The 16583-nt window shown below is 34.2% G+C and overlaps 2 protein-coding genes across 2 annotated transcripts; one reads left to right on the forward strand and one right to left on the reverse strand.

Moving 5' to 3' along the window:
* The first annotated feature begins 1006 nt into the window (after window positions 1-1006).
* LOC126701413 (TPR repeat-containing thioredoxin TDX) lies at window positions 1007-7902 on the forward strand. Its single transcript, XM_050399500.1, has 10 exons — window positions 1007-1366; window positions 1468-1501; window positions 2126-2284; window positions 2393-2480; window positions 2581-2661; window positions 2781-2845; window positions 3010-3150; window positions 3220-3333; window positions 3871-3901; window positions 7389-7902. The coding sequence occupies exons 1-10, from the start codon at window positions 1257-1259 to the stop codon at window positions 7715-7717; spliced, it is 1152 nt and encodes a 383-aa protein (XP_050255457.1). The 5' UTR covers window positions 1007-1256; the 3' UTR covers window positions 7718-7902.
* Window positions 7903-10484: 2582 nt separating this feature from the next.
* Window positions 10485-15749, reverse strand: LOC126702863 (amine oxidase [copper-containing] alpha 2, peroxisomal-like). Its single transcript, XM_050401727.1, has 5 exons — window positions 14914-15749; window positions 12028-12412; window positions 11836-11949; window positions 10958-11496; window positions 10485-10797 (listed from the first exon to the last, which is right to left on the reverse strand). Exons 1-5 carry the CDS (start codon window positions 15684-15686, stop codon window positions 10593-10595), a joined length of 2016 nt encoding a protein of 671 aa, XP_050257684.1. The 5' UTR covers window positions 15687-15749; the 3' UTR covers window positions 10485-10592.
* Window positions 15750-16583: the final 834 nt, after the last annotated feature.

The following is a 16583-nucleotide window of genomic DNA, read 5'->3' on the forward strand; positions in this document are numbered from 1 at the left end:
TTTCAAGAATTTAGAACTACACCAATATATATCTCCTTACTTCTTTTCCTTTAATACTATTCAATTTTTAAAAAAATTCTAACACGCAACAAATTGGTGATCTCCTAGAAAAGAAATTGCAAGATTTTGTTGAAATTGTTCCTTTGGAAATTTCTTGAAAAGCTAATCATAGGTTCTTCTTTCCATCGGAACAATGGGTTGTTATGCTCATTACTAAACTTTTGAAGAGATGAAATATAACCAAGGTATATATTTTTTAATCAGAGGTTAAATTGATCGTCAGAAGAAGAATTAAACCAAAAATTAGGATATATTTTGGGAAAATAAGACTTCCATCAAAGAGAAGAAAAATGAAAAGCTTTCAGAAAAATTCTTGTAGAATCAAGAATGAAGTTTCATTTATGGTTGGTTTATAATGATTTTTGGTAGGTCAATTTTCTTTTTTGTTACTTTCTCTTTATTTTTTGCTTTTTTAATTTGTATATTAGTTTTATTGAAGCACCATTCCAAGTCAAGAGTCGTCGTTATGAGTCAAGAAAGAGTTAATTAAAAAAAAATTAAGAAAAATAAATATTTTAGTAAAATGTAGTGTTATCTGTAAAATAAATAATGTGATAAGAGTATTTAATAAGTAAGTATGTAAAATAGAAAAAAAAAATGTTTTATATGCTAAAAATATACTGAAATTTTTGTGCTCTTAGCTCATGTTAGCTGTATTTTAATAAAGGCCCATTTGGTAAGAGATTTTTAATAACGTTATTTAAATTTTGTAAAAATATATATAGGTAAAAAAAAAAAATGTAAAAATACATATTTTGATGTTTAAACATGTTAAACGAAAATAATTTTATTTGAAAGGAATTCGATTCTGAAATTCTTTCGGATAAAATTATTCTGTCATAACGGCAGACAGGCCCATATGAGAAGCGATCCGTGCCCGCGAATATATTCAAAGGCAGTGACTATAGTGATGTGGTCGATCAGGCCCATCATTAGTATTGTAAGTATGTTACCAACCAATACATCCATCTCCATCTTCATCCCCATCACCATCTTGTATCTTTGACATCAAATGATTGGCAGTGAGATCCATCACAAGCGACATTGCTCACCCGCATAAAATCCCAATTTCCCATTTCTCAGAAAAAGAAAAGAAAAAGACCAATTCCAAAAAGTTCTCCAAAGTTCAATCACTTTCCAGAATCTAGAGAGAGAGGTTTGGGGTTTGGCAGTAGACAATTGGGCAGTGGCAGCGAATGGAGTCGGCAAAGATATCAGAGCTAAAGCAATTCGTAAGCGAATGCAAGTCTAACCCCTCACTTATCCACAACCCCTCTCTTGCTTTCTTCAAGTCCTATCTCCAAAGGTGCTTTTACTTTTACTATATATATATATACTTCTTATATTAATTGATTTTAATTCTCTGTTTGATTGAGAGTCACGTTGGAATTTCTTTTTTGCTTGAAGCTTGGGAGCTCGAATTCCACCAGAACCAAAAACGGTGAGTCCTTTTAAATATCAAACTACTACTATTCTTTTAGCAGCTTCAATTCAATTAGCCTTGGCAATTTACAATCTACAGGATTTTTTTTTTTTTTTTTTGAATTTAAATATATTATTTTAGTACAAACTACTAGTATCTGTTGCTTAGATCAAAACAAGACAAAAGGGATACTGCCTAAAACAGTTATTTATTTGTATAGAGACCTCAAAATCAATTACTTAAAAGAGTACATGATTAGTCTGCTCAACACCATTTACGAAGCACGGACACTTCATTTAGGGTTCCGTATCTGTCTGTGGTGTACAGGCCATTTTATGTTTATAATTTCTCAGAAATTGCTCATGTCGCGGTGTTGCTTCAATGGTCCTATTAACCTAGGATGCACGGTTCATTTGGGGTCTCGTAGTCTAGTTGTATTTGTGTCATAATGGTGTCCTATCTGTCGTATAATGTTATAATTTTCCAAAAATTGCTTGTGTTGCTGTATTGTACCCGTACCCTTGATCGTGTCTGTGCATCCTAGCGCTTAACCTTTCATTTCTCCCATCAGTTTCTTTGTAGTTCATTTTGCTAGATATTTGTGATAATGCATGCTCTGATTATTAGAAGAGTAATATGCAGGAAAAAGGTGGTGACAAAATGTCAGGCACTGGGGAACATTTTGATGCCAAAAATCCTCATACAGCTACTGAAGATGATGATGATGATGAAATTGTTGAGTCTGATATTGAGTTGGATGTTACTGATGTTGTGGAGCCTGATAATGATCCTCCACAAAAGGTGGGTGGTATAAAAAATTGGTTGAGGATGCTTAGGCCTGATATTTTTGCCTGTTTTATAATTGAATTAGTCTTCAAACTATTAGATTTGTGTATTATTTAATGTCAGATGGGAAACCCTTCCATTGAAGTTACAGAAGAGAATCGGGAAGCTGCGCAACTTGAAAAATCAAAAGCTATGGTTGCTATCTCTGAAGGCATGGCGTCCTTTGTTATTATTAACATTTTCAATTGAACATTTCTTTGGTTATGTTTTTTGGCAGCTTTTCTGTCTGTTAATTAGATCCTGTATTTCAGGTAAAATGGATGAAGCCATAGATCATCTAACTGAAGCCATCATGCTGAACCCAACTTCAGCAATATTATATGCAAGTCGAGGTAATAGTTTTCAAATGAAAGTTTCTTAATTTATTGTGTCAACCTTCTTTGGCCTTTATTGTCTGGCCTTACCCCATCACTGCTTTATTCTCATGGAAGCCTAATTTTCACATTTTCAGCAAGTGTCTTTGTCAAATTGAAAAAACCAAATGCTGCAATCTGTGATGCTGATGCAGCTTTACAGGTTGGTTAATGGCCCTTAAAATCGGCACATGAAGTTTCTCTTAAAATTAGAAATGAACTAATCATGCATCTTACTTTATAATTTATAATGTCTGACACTAATCTGATTCCCAGAACTCTGTTTATGCGTTCTTTAGATGTAAAGATCTATATTTGTTTGTCTAGATCAACCCTGACTCAGCAAAAGGATATAAAATACGAGGAATGGCAAGGGCCATTTTGGGCCGGTGGGAAGAATCAGCAAGTGATCTGCATGTAGCATCAACATTGGACTATGATGAGGAGATTGGTTTGGTGCTTAAAAAGGTAAAGCATCTTCTTTTGATTTGAAAAGTTGCCAAAGGAATTGTTGCTTGACAATTTGTTCATTGGTAGGTTGAACCCAATGCCCGCAAAATTGAAGAGCATCACAGGAAATACGAACGCTTGCGGAAAGAAAGGGAGCTTAAAAAAGCTGAACGTGAAAGGAAAAGGCCTCAAGCTGAAGCAGTAAGTAGAGTAAACATCATTTTATTTGTTTCATTTCCATTTCCTTTTCTGTGTTACATAATATTACATCAAATAAAACTTGGTATATCTAATAATGTTAGCTAGATGCTTTCATCTTTAGCAGATTCGGTGTGGGTTGTTGTCAAGTTCTAAGTCATTTATAAAAATCCTCTCATTTATTAGGTAGAAAGTGGATCGGGCTAACTTTATGGTTAAGTCCATTGGCAACATTTATATCAATTAAATGTCATATTTATGTATGAAGTGTAAACTAGGCCTCAAATCAGAGCTTTGCTATTAGAATTTGTTTTTCCTTTTTTGCCTTTTGGAGTTGCTGAGGGATTTTGGATTTGTTCAGGGTTGGGAATTGTTATACTTAATGGTCAGAAATCTCAAGTAATTGAATGATCACTCCCTGTTTTTTTTGGATTATTATGATCATTCCCTGTTTATCCCCATGCTGGTTCAATGTATCGCCTATATTAGAGATTGATAACTTTGATTCTGATTCTTATAGCTCTTTTGAATTTTGTGCAGGATCGAGATGCATTGTCTGCTTTAAAGGACGGTATGGCTGCTGATTCCCCTTTCCATTTATAATGTCTTCAAATGCCGGATTAACTGTTTGCTTTTTTAAGAAGGTCTATTGATTGTCAGAAGAAGGCCCTGTCAATAAGAATCATATCCCTAGAATCTTATCCTATAGGTTGGGTTACAACTTGTAACTCATACTATATATGCATATAAGTATTTTGATTCAGAGCTTTATCAATAGAACAAAATTAGAGTAGAGTATCAAAAAATCTGCAAACCTTGTTATGGGTTATACACAGTTTGGTAATTATATTATCATTAAGTAGTAATTTCTGTTAGTTGTGAAAATCAACAAGACAAAACAAAATGGTTGATTATTAATATTCTTTTTAATTGTGAGAGAGAGAGAGAGAGAGAGAGAGAGAGAGAGAGAGTACGGCAGATCTGGACAGCTGAGATTTTATGGGATTAAGAATAGCGTTTGGTGGGAGAAGGGCTAGAAAATAGTAAGGAGTATGCGGTTTCTTATGCTGAAAAGGAATAGTTAGGATTTAGAGATGAAATAAAGGGGGAAAACTAAGACTTGGGTTCCTGTTCCAGAGATGTGAATAATAATATAAACTGTATTTTTACTATTTGAGGGTTATTTGATGGATTTGTGGTTTAGGGTTTTGAAGTTTTGGATTTAGGATTTAAAAGGAGACAAACCACTATCTGTGTTTTCAAGGTTTTAAGCTATTGTTCAAGAACAGAATGGAAAATAATGAACTTCTAGATATCACACCTAGGATTTCCTTGGCATCACAGCTTAGAGAAGGTTGTATCACACAAACTCAAAAAAGCATTGTCATTTCAAGTAGAACCATGTCGGCAAGTCACTACATCCAAGCAGAGCTATATTTTAGAACATGTTTAGCTTAGCTTGTGAATATTTTAGCACGCATCAAATTTATTCACCCATGTGCTTAGGATCTAGTTAGTTATGGTGATGACATCACAACTAACTCTTTGTTGTATAAATAGCCATGCTATGGCCTTGTAAAGGAAGATTTTGATGAATGAGAATTTCGTCTTTATGACGTGTTTTGAGGCGCAGAATATCTTCCTTAGGGTTAAGGATTACCTCCCCACCTGCCAAAACCAATCATTTTCACCCTTTCTTTGAAGGAACCTGTGATGTTATTGCATTACCTTTGCGATCTTCATGACTCCACCCTTTGATGAATAAGTACAGCCTAAATCATCTAATAATCCCAAAGAAATTAAGGGTTCTCAACATGTATGACACGTCTAAGGTCTCTTAACAACTCGATCAAACATCTTGATCTTGACAGTACCAATCCCAATGATCGGGCAAGCAACAAAGTTGCCCATTAGGACAATAACTATATTGCAAGGTGTTTATGTGCCAAACCATTCTTTCCTTGGTAAATATGGTATGAACATGTGAAATCTAAAATTTATGATTTTGATTGAGCATCATTACCTGATGAGACTTAAAGTAGATATGCATCAACCTCACTGTTAGATTTTTCTTTCGCGATATTGGCTGATTTTGAGGGTCTCCTTTTCATTCTTCCTCTCTTCTTTCACACTGATATTTGTGATCTCTTTCTATTGGAGTTCCTTTTAACTTTGCATGTTTCATCTACCCTGATTGTTTGACTCTGACTTTTCAAGTCAATTAAGAGTCATCACCATTCTTCATTATCTGTGTGTGTGTGTGTGTGTGTGTGTGTTTCAAGTTCTAAAGTCTCCTTCCCATGCATCAAGGTAGTCATCAGATGATCAAAAGATGTGGGGAGCAATGCTAATAGAAGTATTGCTTTATCTTCCTCCTCAAGCTTTACCCTGAAATTTGATAGCTGCGTATTCAACATGTTAAACACATTGACATGCTCCAACAAATCTGAATAGTCCTTCATCTGCTAACTGTAAAGTTGCTTCTTCATGTACAACACTTTGTTAGATTCTTTTTCGTACAGAGACTTTTTAATTTATTCCAAATCTGCTCTACTGTCTGTACTTATAGGATGTTGTGAATTACCTCATCACCCAGGTTTAAAACGAATTGCATTGGCTTCATTTTCATCTATCTTTTTCCAATCTTCGTCACTCAAAATTTTTGAGCTTCTTTTCCTTCCCAAGCAAGCCTTATGAACTCTTGTTGGATTAAGAGATCCTTCATCTTCCTTTTCCAATGAGAACAATTTTCCTTACCACAAAAGTTCTCTATGTCATACTTGGTTTTTGTCATCTTCACTGTAACCATTCAATGATAACCTTGTTTTGATACCATTTGTGTAAATAGCACTCTCAAGATTCAAACCTATAACTGTAAAGATAAAATAAATCAACAAGCACACACAAAATGAACAAGAAAGTTTCACTATAAAAATAGGGATATTACAACAGTGACAAGGACTTTCTCAAGAAACCTAAACCCCTAGATATACCATAGTCTCTCTCTCTCAAATATCACAGGCATACAACAAGAGAAGATAATGTTTCTTGAATCTATTCTTGAGCTGCAACACTAGAGAGAACACATACAAACCAAGGGAGCAAGCCCATATATAATTATATATGTTTGAAATAATTCAGTATCGATCGAAAGTCCTAATACCACTTGTACACGGCGAAGGCCCAATGAAAACCTAATACAAGTCAAACTTAGTTTCAAAGTTGTAACCAACTTAATTTGAACTCCAAGAAATTAAGCCACTTCAAAACACATGGAACTTAAAATAGCAGCTCTTGAACCCCCTCCCCTAACTCTATCCCTCTTTTCCGCTGGAAGCCCCAGAAATTATTTGTACTCTCTCTCTCTCTCTCTCTCTCTCATGGTGCCCTATAAGTTACCTTATATTGGACATCAACGATGCTGCCTTAACTACACCCAGGAGAATGGGTTTTGGGATGACTCCATGTTCAAGGGGGTGAACAGATTTATGAGGCTTTTGGATGATGAGATGGAGAACAACTACACCCAGGAGAACGGGTTTTGGGTTGAGTCCATGTTAAAGGGGATGAACAGATTTATGAGGCTTTTGGATGATGAGATGGAGAACGGCTTCTATAAGATGAAGATGTAGTAAGTTATTAGATAAATTTTTATACTTTTGATTTTTGTAGGAAGTTTTGTTTTGGGATTTTTGTTTCTGTTGGAATTTGATTGGGAATATAAGAATTAATAAATAGTGAGATGGGTAAATTATTATTATTATTATTTTTTCTATAAAAGAGAGTTTTAAGTTTTGTGGTTGCATATTTTTGGGGTGGTGTTTGATGATTGAATTTCAATCTTTTTGGGCATTTGACTGTTGGGGTGCTTTGAGGCTAGAGGAATAGTTAAGAGTTCCCTTTTGTAGTTGACCATCTCGATTGACAGATAGTAAGCCGAAGCTCCCTTTGCTATAACTTCTAGTATGTCAAAACCACTTTGAGGCATGAAGTTATATGATAATTTGTTTGCACTTATTTATTGGAGGTTATCTTTTCATGCTTTGTGATTATAACAGGGGAGGTTATCAGTATTCACTCTGTTAGTGAACTGGAACCAAAGTTGAATGCTGCTTCAAAAACAGCTCGCCTGGCAATCCTATACTTCACTGCAACATGGTGTGGTCCTTGCCGTATGATTTCTCCTCTTTACACAAGCTTAGCTGGCAAGTACCCAAAAGTTGTTTTCCTGAAAGTTGACATAGATGAGGCGAAGGACGTAGCCGCACGCTGGAATATTAGTAGCGTTCCAACCTTTTTCTTTCTTAAAAATGGTAAGGAGGTTGACAAGGTTGTTGGGGCAGACAAAAGTGCTCTTGAAAGGAAGATCGCACAGCATGCAGGATAGATGTGAACTAATTTTAGATCAGAACATGGATTCCAGTTATTTCTTGTTGCACTTGCCTTATGTTGTTTGATTTTGTCTATTATGTTGTACATGGAACATATGCCTGTGAAGATAGTGCCGGTTCTTGTATCTGATATGCTGAGTTGTGTTCACTGCGATTATAATAAAAATAAATTTGCTTCTAATTTCCGTGACAAATTTTTTCTTACTCTTTTTGAAAAGTGGGCACCTATGGCCTACTTTTGGTGTCCCAGCATCAGGGAGTTCTATCTTGATTTGGTTTGTGCAAATAGAATATGCGTTTTGCTTTAGCTCAGTTTCGCTTACACAGTCGAGTCTTGCATGCCTTTGGATACAAGGGATGTGGATGAACTTGAAGTTTTTGAGCAACTCCCTCTTAAAAGTTTATATTGACTGTGGCAGAATTAAATATGTGCTGTTTGAGGTTAATGGTAGGTGGTAGGTTTTGGGTGGCGATGGGTGGAAATTGGTCAGAACGGTGGTGGTGGATGCGTGGCAGATTTGCGTGGCGTTGGGTGGAAGAATGAGCTCAATCGAGCTCTTTTGCTCAAAATGGGGCTCTTTTCAAACTTCAAAGCAACAACTTAGGCTGCCCATTTTTTATGGCCGAGGCCGAGTGTTACAAGAAATTTATAGAATCTTTTAATTTTACAATGTTAACTATTTTTGTCTCAACTGTTGCTCAAAATATATTTTTGCCTCAACTAGTCACGGACCTCGCGCGTGATAATATTTTTAGGGTAGTCTCATTAATATATATACATTTTTCAATTTGGACTAATTTAATAAATAATAATGTAATTCACAATTATATTTTCATTTATTATATATAGCAATAATCACAAATGTAATATATATAATTTCTGTCGTATCAAAATCAAAACAATACAATTTTTCTCAAGAATTTAAAAAGTAAGTTAGTGAAGATATTATTTTTTTATTAATTTTTTTTATAATATTTTGTATATTATCGAAAACGCATATAAAATTTAAAAATGATTCTTTTAGTTTTAAATAAACTTTCTCAAACCCAATTTTTTCTACCATACAATCAAAAACACTAAGAAACATAACTAAAAAAATTAATAAAACTCATCAAAACTAAAATTTAAAATAAAAAAGAAAGGGAAGAATAAAGGATTGTAATAATTTTTCCTTTAAAAAAAAAGAGTACAATTTCAAAGGGAAAAAAAGTAGAGAATTTTTTTTGAAAAAAGAAGTATTGTGTTAATCCTATCATATTCTAATCTAGCTTTTAATCCAAACTGTCAAAGGGAAATGTAGGACCTAATAATAAGTTCTTCCTTTTTTGGTTACTATGGGACAGTCAAAGCGCACCGGACCCAATTTCAACATTTTCTTTGCCCTTTTTTCTAGTTAAAATGTTTTTTTTTTTTTTTTTTGAGAAATAGTTAAAATAATTTTGTTGGCCTTATGGGGGGATAGTACTTAGTGGTCACCCTATGGGGTCGCTGTAATGTGCAAGCATGGTATATTGGTGCTTGACAGCCCAGCCTGTGGGACAATGCATTGCAAAACCTCTTATGCTCACTTGCAACATGTATAGAGGCCGGACTTTGCGTCCTGCAAAAACTAAAGTGTGTCTCTTCTTAACATAAATTGGTTTTAGAAGTAGTGGTTAGCGTAGCAGTCTTAACAAATTTCAAGAAAAAAAAAAAAACCTTTAGAATTGGATACTTTTTTGCCCCCTAAATTGCAGGTAGAGATTGTCCTACCTTCCTAAAAAGATAGTTAAATGATGACTTTACCCATATGTTTGGATGAAGGAAAATGAGAGGAAGTAAGGAGAGGCGCAAGAAGTATATTTTAATAACATTACCCATATGTTTGAATATATTATATTTTAATATATTCTAACCATCTTCTTCTCTACTTTCCTCTCCTATTTCTCTATCTCCCCCATTCCATACATAGATGTGTCCTAGATTTGCTATGACAAATGCTTTAGTCAAGCTCAAGATATATAAAAAAAATCAAGCTAATTTGATAGGATGGACAGGTGGACACTGTATGCTCCAAGTTTCTCCTTTTAGGGCTTCAGGAATGGCATATTATAGTTTATAGATAGATATATTTTGTGCTCAGTCTGTAGTATCTAAGGAGCAATGCTCCCAAGAAGTTGTTATTGTAACGATCCCCACTAGTTGTAGCTCAATTGTGTGAGTAAATGGTTAGGAGTTTGTCATTTCTACCTTCCTTTTTTTTTTTTTTTCCTTTTATTAAATTTTTAGTTACCCTAGCATTACTTATTTTTTGTACTTGATTATCATAGTACAATATATTTGGTTACTTGAGATAATTTGTGAAAGAAGGCACATTGAATTGAACCAGGTCGAAGGGGAGAGTGAAAAGGATGATCTAATTCTTTCTAATTGGGTTCTAAGTTGTGTGATTTCTGGGAAGCTAGAGATGTACTTTAATGTAACTTGGACATTAAATTAACCATTGATAACAACATTTAAATCAGATTTTGATAATATCATGATCAATTATAATAAGAGAAAAGAAGAGGATGTTAAGGTCTGTATTGACCATTTTCCACCGACCATTTTTAAGTTATATGTCATTTTTTTTTCTCTCCTCTTCTCAACACTAATGGAAGTCAATCTCAAATTAACGAAAACCAACAAGATCATCTTCCATCTACTTTAAAAACTTTAGGTCCTGTTTTAATATTTCAATACTCCCTCATATTAACTTGTACGCAAAAAAACTCAACCCCAAATGGTATCTAAAGCTTCATCTTTTATTTGGATTCATTATCCATTTTATGATAATCAATGACAAAGGATATCATTATTGAATCTGATTTACTACACTATGATGTAAAATCTCATGGTTTGTTGGTGCAGTTAGGCCACCGTACAAGATTTGGAGGTCTTGTTTTAAGGACTGGATTACTATCAAAGAAATTGGTTGGCCGGAGTTCAAACCCACCACTCAAGGTTGGCATCACTGGAAAATCTTCTTGGCAAGGCACATGATGAAATCCAGTGGTGTACCATAATACTATGTCCTTGTTTTCAATTTTCCTATTCCTGCATTTATATAAAAAAAAAAAAAAAAAAAAACCAAAAAAAAAAAAGTGCATTAGAAAACATTAGTCACAAGTACCATAATCAACAATTATTTTCTTGTAAATTTCTAGCTAGCAAAGTTTAAAAGTAGAATAGAGGATTTGTATTCATTATCTACTACCTGAGGCTCCAAACTGCTAAGGTATCGTCTCCTTGACTTTGATCAACATATAGTCCTCCTGCCCATTTTTCAGACTTGTTATACGGAGTAACCCACACATCATTATTAGTAAAGGCTCCTCGAATTTGTGGATAATCATTGTACGACAAGAGAGGGCGTGTCGCTGATCCAGGAATTAGACGATAACCAACATTGTTCCCAACTTTGGTTTTCTTATTAGGATTCACAACTACTAGCTCAGCTGGTTTCAAGCCAAACTGAATTTGGGCATCAGATTCAGTTTTAGCAATTTCACTCACTACTGTCCAATAACTTTTCCTTGGTGAGCTATGGTTTGTTACTTTGATTGTTTCCAAATTGTTTTTGACAAAGGAATTGTCTTCACCATCCACGTCGAGGTCAAGATAGTACGTTAAGAAATGATCATGGTACACACCAATAGTGTTTTCTGCTAACAATGTGCCATGCACATCCTCTTTTATTTGATCTGTGTGAGTATATATCACACCCTTCATCTCTAGAATTCCTGTTAGTCCAATCTGTTAAGATAGTTTGAGAAAGACTCACAGTAAGAGACATAAATAAATAGGAAGACATACTATTAATTCATAGGAACTTGCTATGTATACTGACAAAAATTTTAGTTTGATGAAAAATTGACAATAAGTCTGAAGTTATAATAAATTTCAAAATCGTTGACTTGTTGTAGTAACAGATTGTGATTGATGTACAATATAAATTATGTCAGTGATAGTTCTAAGTGAAAGTGATATACTAATCAAAATTTGCTAGCTCAATATATAATTGTAAAGTTTGTTATGAGATTTATTGGTGTTTGTAGTGTTGATGGAAAAATATTTCGCAAGTTGATAAGATACCCCCAATTTGATGGAGCCACTTGGCTTGAATTCCCAATCAATAATGTAATCATAGTTGCCCACAGTTGCGACCATCCTCACCACTAGGCTCACATCTGGCCTAACTTCCCTAATCTGCAATACCATAAAATTGTCAACTAAAACTACTACTTGTTCAAATAATACAACAACAATCACAATAATATCACTTACAACTTCCCCGGGAATACTCGTTTCAGTGTGACGCCACATTATATTTCCAGCATGATTTTCAAATATGCAGAAGGCATTAGATATCTTCACTGGTGTACCATCGCTCGAAGCATAGTATGCATCTAAAAATACTGCATTGGCAGGGCAATCGGCTAAGGGCTTAAGTGACACTGCAGATTGACCAAACCCAAATTCACCACTATCAAAAAAGGTTTTGTAGTACCATTCCTCTGTTGGATCCATGTATGGTACAAACAACTCAGATATGAATCCTCTATATAAAACCTGGCGATATTTTTGCTTCTCAAGGTCATAAATTGATGCTAGAGAAATTATTGGACCAGCTCGTACGTCGAATCCTAGGTGGAATTTCCAGTTGACCCAACTAAATACAAAGAAAAATTGAGGCTTGTTAAAATTTTCAGGTTCAAGAACATGTAGTCCTAGCCCAACCCTTTAAATTAGGCCAGGATTGCAATAAGTTTTGTAAAAACTTGTACATAAAATTTGTATTATTTCTAAATTCACTCTAAGCCATAGATATAAAAGACTTAGAACAGTCATTTATGTAGCAAATGAATGACATGTTTCCAACTAGCCCAAATGAGGTTTCAGCAAAAAAAAAAAAAAACTAGCCCAAATGAGGTCGGCTGTGACCAGGTCAACTTCACGAGGTTTGGGCAAACATCCTCAGCATGTGGAGCCAAATATTGTGCTTTTTCACATTGACGTGTTGCTTGATTGAGTCAAAGTCTAAATGTTTAATATAATAATATCAAACCGAAAAGGACTGCTACAATTTTGGTCCATTGAACCTAAATCGTGTAATACTTTTATAAGGCAACTTCAATCGTGTAATACTTTAGTTCTGACACAATTTCAACGTACCATGAAACTTCAATGATACATTTCCGCCCGCACTGTGTAACCTAGGATTAGGTGAGCTATCTAAACAAAACAAAAAAAAAAAAAAAAAAATGAAAAAGAAAAAAGAAAAAAGAAATCTAAAATTATGTAAAACTATCACTGCTTGTTTCATAACTATTCACTTGATAAATTGAAAATAACGAAGAAAAAATAGTGATTTTATGTAAAAATAATAGGTAATTAGTCACAATCTAACATACGTGGAGGATAATTGTGACATTTTATGTGATATTAGAATTACTCAAAAAATAGCTTTACTATCACATAAAAATTCACAATTTCAATCACAATTATTTTATGATTATGATTTGCCATCTATCTCTTTTGTAGGGAGTTATAGCTCACATTCTGGAGGTGGTATAGGTTGTTTTTATTGCATGTGTTATCTCCCTCATGATCCCATGCTTTAGGGGTAAGGTTCACCCCATATAAGAGGAAGACACATGCAACGGAAACATGTATTTTCTCTCCCATTCTGCTACTCGTAAAGTCGTGGCATTTTTACGTGGTTTAAAAATTTTTTAAGAAAAAAGAAACACAAAAGTATTAGGTGAGCTCTGTAGTCCCATCTTTTCAGCATTGATATAAATGTTGGTCAATGGAAGCAGTCATTGTATAATCAAAGAAATTGAGAGAGAGAGAGAGAGAGAGACAGAGACAGATGCGTAAATCAATCAATTAGAGCAGTGTCAAACCTTGCTAAGGTGAATATTATACGAAGAGTGATAGACATATGGCATTAATTTGTTTTGTCATGACTATTTTATAGATGTTATGCTTCACACCTTTTGCCTTGTTTTTGGCTTGAAAATTCCATCTCTTTCTTTATTGGCCGATGTATCTTCTCTTATTTGTTTTGCCACTTAATTAGCTGTCATTGAATAAAAATCTTAACCCTCACTTTTTTTGTATTTTACTTTAGACTACACTAATTGTTAGTATGGAATGGTTAATTTTTTTTAATATTTATTTTAAACTTTATTTACTTTAAAAGGAAAAAGTAAAATAAATATATTATAAGTTGTGATTAATGGAATGTAAAATAGAACTCCTATAATAAGAAAGGCTCATATATTGGGTGTTGTATTATCATTTTAGCTTCATTAATAATATTTTTGAATTATAAATAAAAAAGATAAATTATAACTTATCCCCTTGTAGTTTGACTGAAATTTAAATTACTTACTTGTGATTTAAAATTTGATATTTTACTTACCTAAGGTTTGACCAAAATTTAAGTTGTTTACCTGTGATTTGAAATCCTATGATGTAAGTGTTCCGTTGGATTCTTTTTTATCTTAATGATCTTGTATTTTTATGTTTTTTGTGTTTTTGGAGGAGAGAAACATGAGAGTGAAGCAAAATCACATATTTAGCCATGTTTTTAATAGATGTGGGTTAAGGAAATTTGACTGAATTAACCTCTGGTGGGTAAAGTGACAAATTTAAAACTACAAGTAGGCAATTTAAATTTCGATCAAACCACACAGGTAGATAAGTTGTAATTTCACCATAAAAAAAAAAAAAAAAAATCTCAAACATATTATAAACTCTTATATGATGTATATGTAAAAATGTATAAATTAATTATAGAAATAACTTAAGAGTTGTCTAATTTATAAACCCTAGGTTGAGTTGATTGTAATACAATATATCATATAATTAACAACGAGGTCTCTCCAAAAAAAAAAAAAGAATTAGGTGTCTTTCAAAGACTTTGAATAATGATTAAAAAAAAAAAATTAACAGACTTAAGGGCGGTTTGATAACGTTATTTTAATAACGTTATTTGTATTTTTTGAAAATACGTGTGAATAAAAAAATGTGTGAAAATAAGTGTAATATTATTTAAAAACTAAAAACTTGTGTTTAAATATATTTACCAAACCGACCTTTAATTACCTAGACTATGTAATATCTATAAGAAAGACATTTAAACAAAACAAAAAGAAGACTGACCTGACAGTGTGCCCGTCAATCTTAAACCCTGGCCCATCAGGTTGCACCAAGGCTGCACCATTTAGACGAGGACCAAAGGGTGGCTTTTGCTTTGATTCCCTGTACTCCGTTCCCTCAGCTTTTGGCACAGGCCCAATAAGCCTATCATTGTATTCAACTATCTTCATCTCATCAAGATCAACCACCAACGTTATTCCCTCCACTGGTCGCGCATACAAATTCACCGTTCCATCTATATAAAAACACAAAAGCTTCAACACCCTTTTGCTCTTCAACTCTCCAAACCACCCAACTGTAAAAGTTGAGCAAACAACTTCAGACAAGTTTAAGCCTCTCTTCTTTATAGACTCGATAAAGGGTTCATATGTTTGTGGCAATTCGATGGCAGCAAATTGTTCATCAAGGGTAAGCAAAGGGTAGCCGTGTCCATGGTAAACTTTATCAGAGACTATCACACGGGTTGATAAGTCGACTATGATCTCGTGGGATTGTTTATCGAGACGTGCAATCACAAAGGCGCGGCGAGGTGGGGGTTTGGACTTGGGGTTTGATAGCCATGAGAAAATGATGGGTTTGTCTGGCTCGTCCAAACCTATGTACTGGAAAGTTATGTTGAGCTTTGAGCTGGGGTAGGTTTTATTGACTATGGTTCGGACCAGGGTGAACTCGGAAGGGGTTAGAGAGTCTAGAGGGTGGTGCTGGTGGCTTGAGACAAGTGAGAAGATGTGGAAGGATAGGAGTAAGAAAAGTATTGGTTTCAAAGTTGAAGCCATGGTTTTGTGTGGATAGTTATTAAGCCTCTTTGCTCTTAAATAAGCATTTCGGAATGCCCAATGGCAATTTGTAACTTATTTAAGACCATTCAACGGTCATATTTTATCTCTTTGAACAATTTAAGTAAAAGCAAGATTTGCCTAAACTTCTCTTATTAACTATTTTCTTAAGTTAAAAAAAGAGTCTAAACTTTCTGTCTCATAATTCTTGTTCTACTTTATACTCCATCAATAAAAATTGAATAAATATTCACCTATTTTAATTATATCCTTAACTTTTTTTTTTTTTCTTATTTCAGTTTCCTAAAATAAATAAATGAAATAAAATTTTAAAATAGTCCCATCACTAGTCCTCTACCACCGGTCACCACTGACGTCCTTTGCAGGCACCGCTAGAAAGATTTCACCGGCCATCATCGGCCATCACCACCATGGCAGTAACCAGAAATAACACACACACATATATATATATATATAAACCCAACATACCCCACTAGCCATCACCTAGTAGGTACCATATGGCGGATTCATCTTCTTCAAAATCGATTGCAACGGTGCGGCATTGATGGATTCGTGAAACCACAAATTGTATTTCCTTTTAATAATTGCATCATTAGTGGGTGAGGCACTATAAGACTAAATGCAAGATTTGAGTAAAGGAGGTGCTACCACATTCTTTTGGTGGCTTCTTTCTCCTCTTGCCTTGTTTTACTTCTAGCTCTTGCTAAATATTGTAAACTTCGCTTTTGATTCTTTGCAAAACCAAAACGAAAGAAAACAAGAACCTTTGTTTATTTCCAGATCCAAATGTCTGGTTCCCTCGAGGTGGTGGCCAGTTGGGGGGGGGGGGGGGGGGGGATCTGTTTGGTTTTTATTTATTTATTTATTTATTTTTAT

Source organism: Quercus robur, chromosome 10, assembly GCF_932294415.1.
Source record: "Quercus robur chromosome 10, dhQueRobu3.1, whole genome shotgun sequence".
In the NCBI taxonomy this organism is placed as follows: domain Eukaryota; kingdom Viridiplantae; phylum Streptophyta; class Magnoliopsida; order Fagales; family Fagaceae; genus Quercus; species Quercus robur.

What these genes read in the sequence shown, in the direction of transcription:
- LOC126701413 (XM_050399500.1), top strand. Translation starts at nt 1,257, where the DNA reads ATGGAGTCGGCAAAGATATCAGAGCTAAAGCAATTCGTAAGCGAATGC. An exon ending in ATAATGATCCTCCACAAAAG is followed by an intron (nt 2,285 to 2,392) that starts GTGGGTGGTATA and finishes ATTTAATGTCAG; the next exon opens with ATGGGAAACCCTTCCATTGA. An exon ending in AAAGGCCTCAAGCTGAAGCA is followed by an intron (nt 3,334 to 3,870) that starts GTAAGTAGAGTA and finishes AATTTTGTGCAG; the next exon opens with GATCGAGATGCATTGTCTGC.
- LOC126702863 (XM_050401727.1), bottom strand. Translation starts at nt 15,686, where the DNA reads ATGGCTTCAACTTTGAAACCAATACTTTTCTTACTCCTATCCTTCCAC. An exon ending in CGAGTATTCCCGGGGAAGTT is followed by an intron (nt 11,950 to 12,027) that starts GTAAGTGATATT and finishes ATGGTATTGCAG; the next exon opens with ATTAGGGAAGTTAGGCCAGA. An exon ending in TTAGCAGTTTGGAGCCTCAG is followed by an intron (nt 10,798 to 10,957) that starts GTAGTAGATAAT and finishes ATATAAATGCAG; the next exon opens with GAATAGGAAAATTGAAAACA.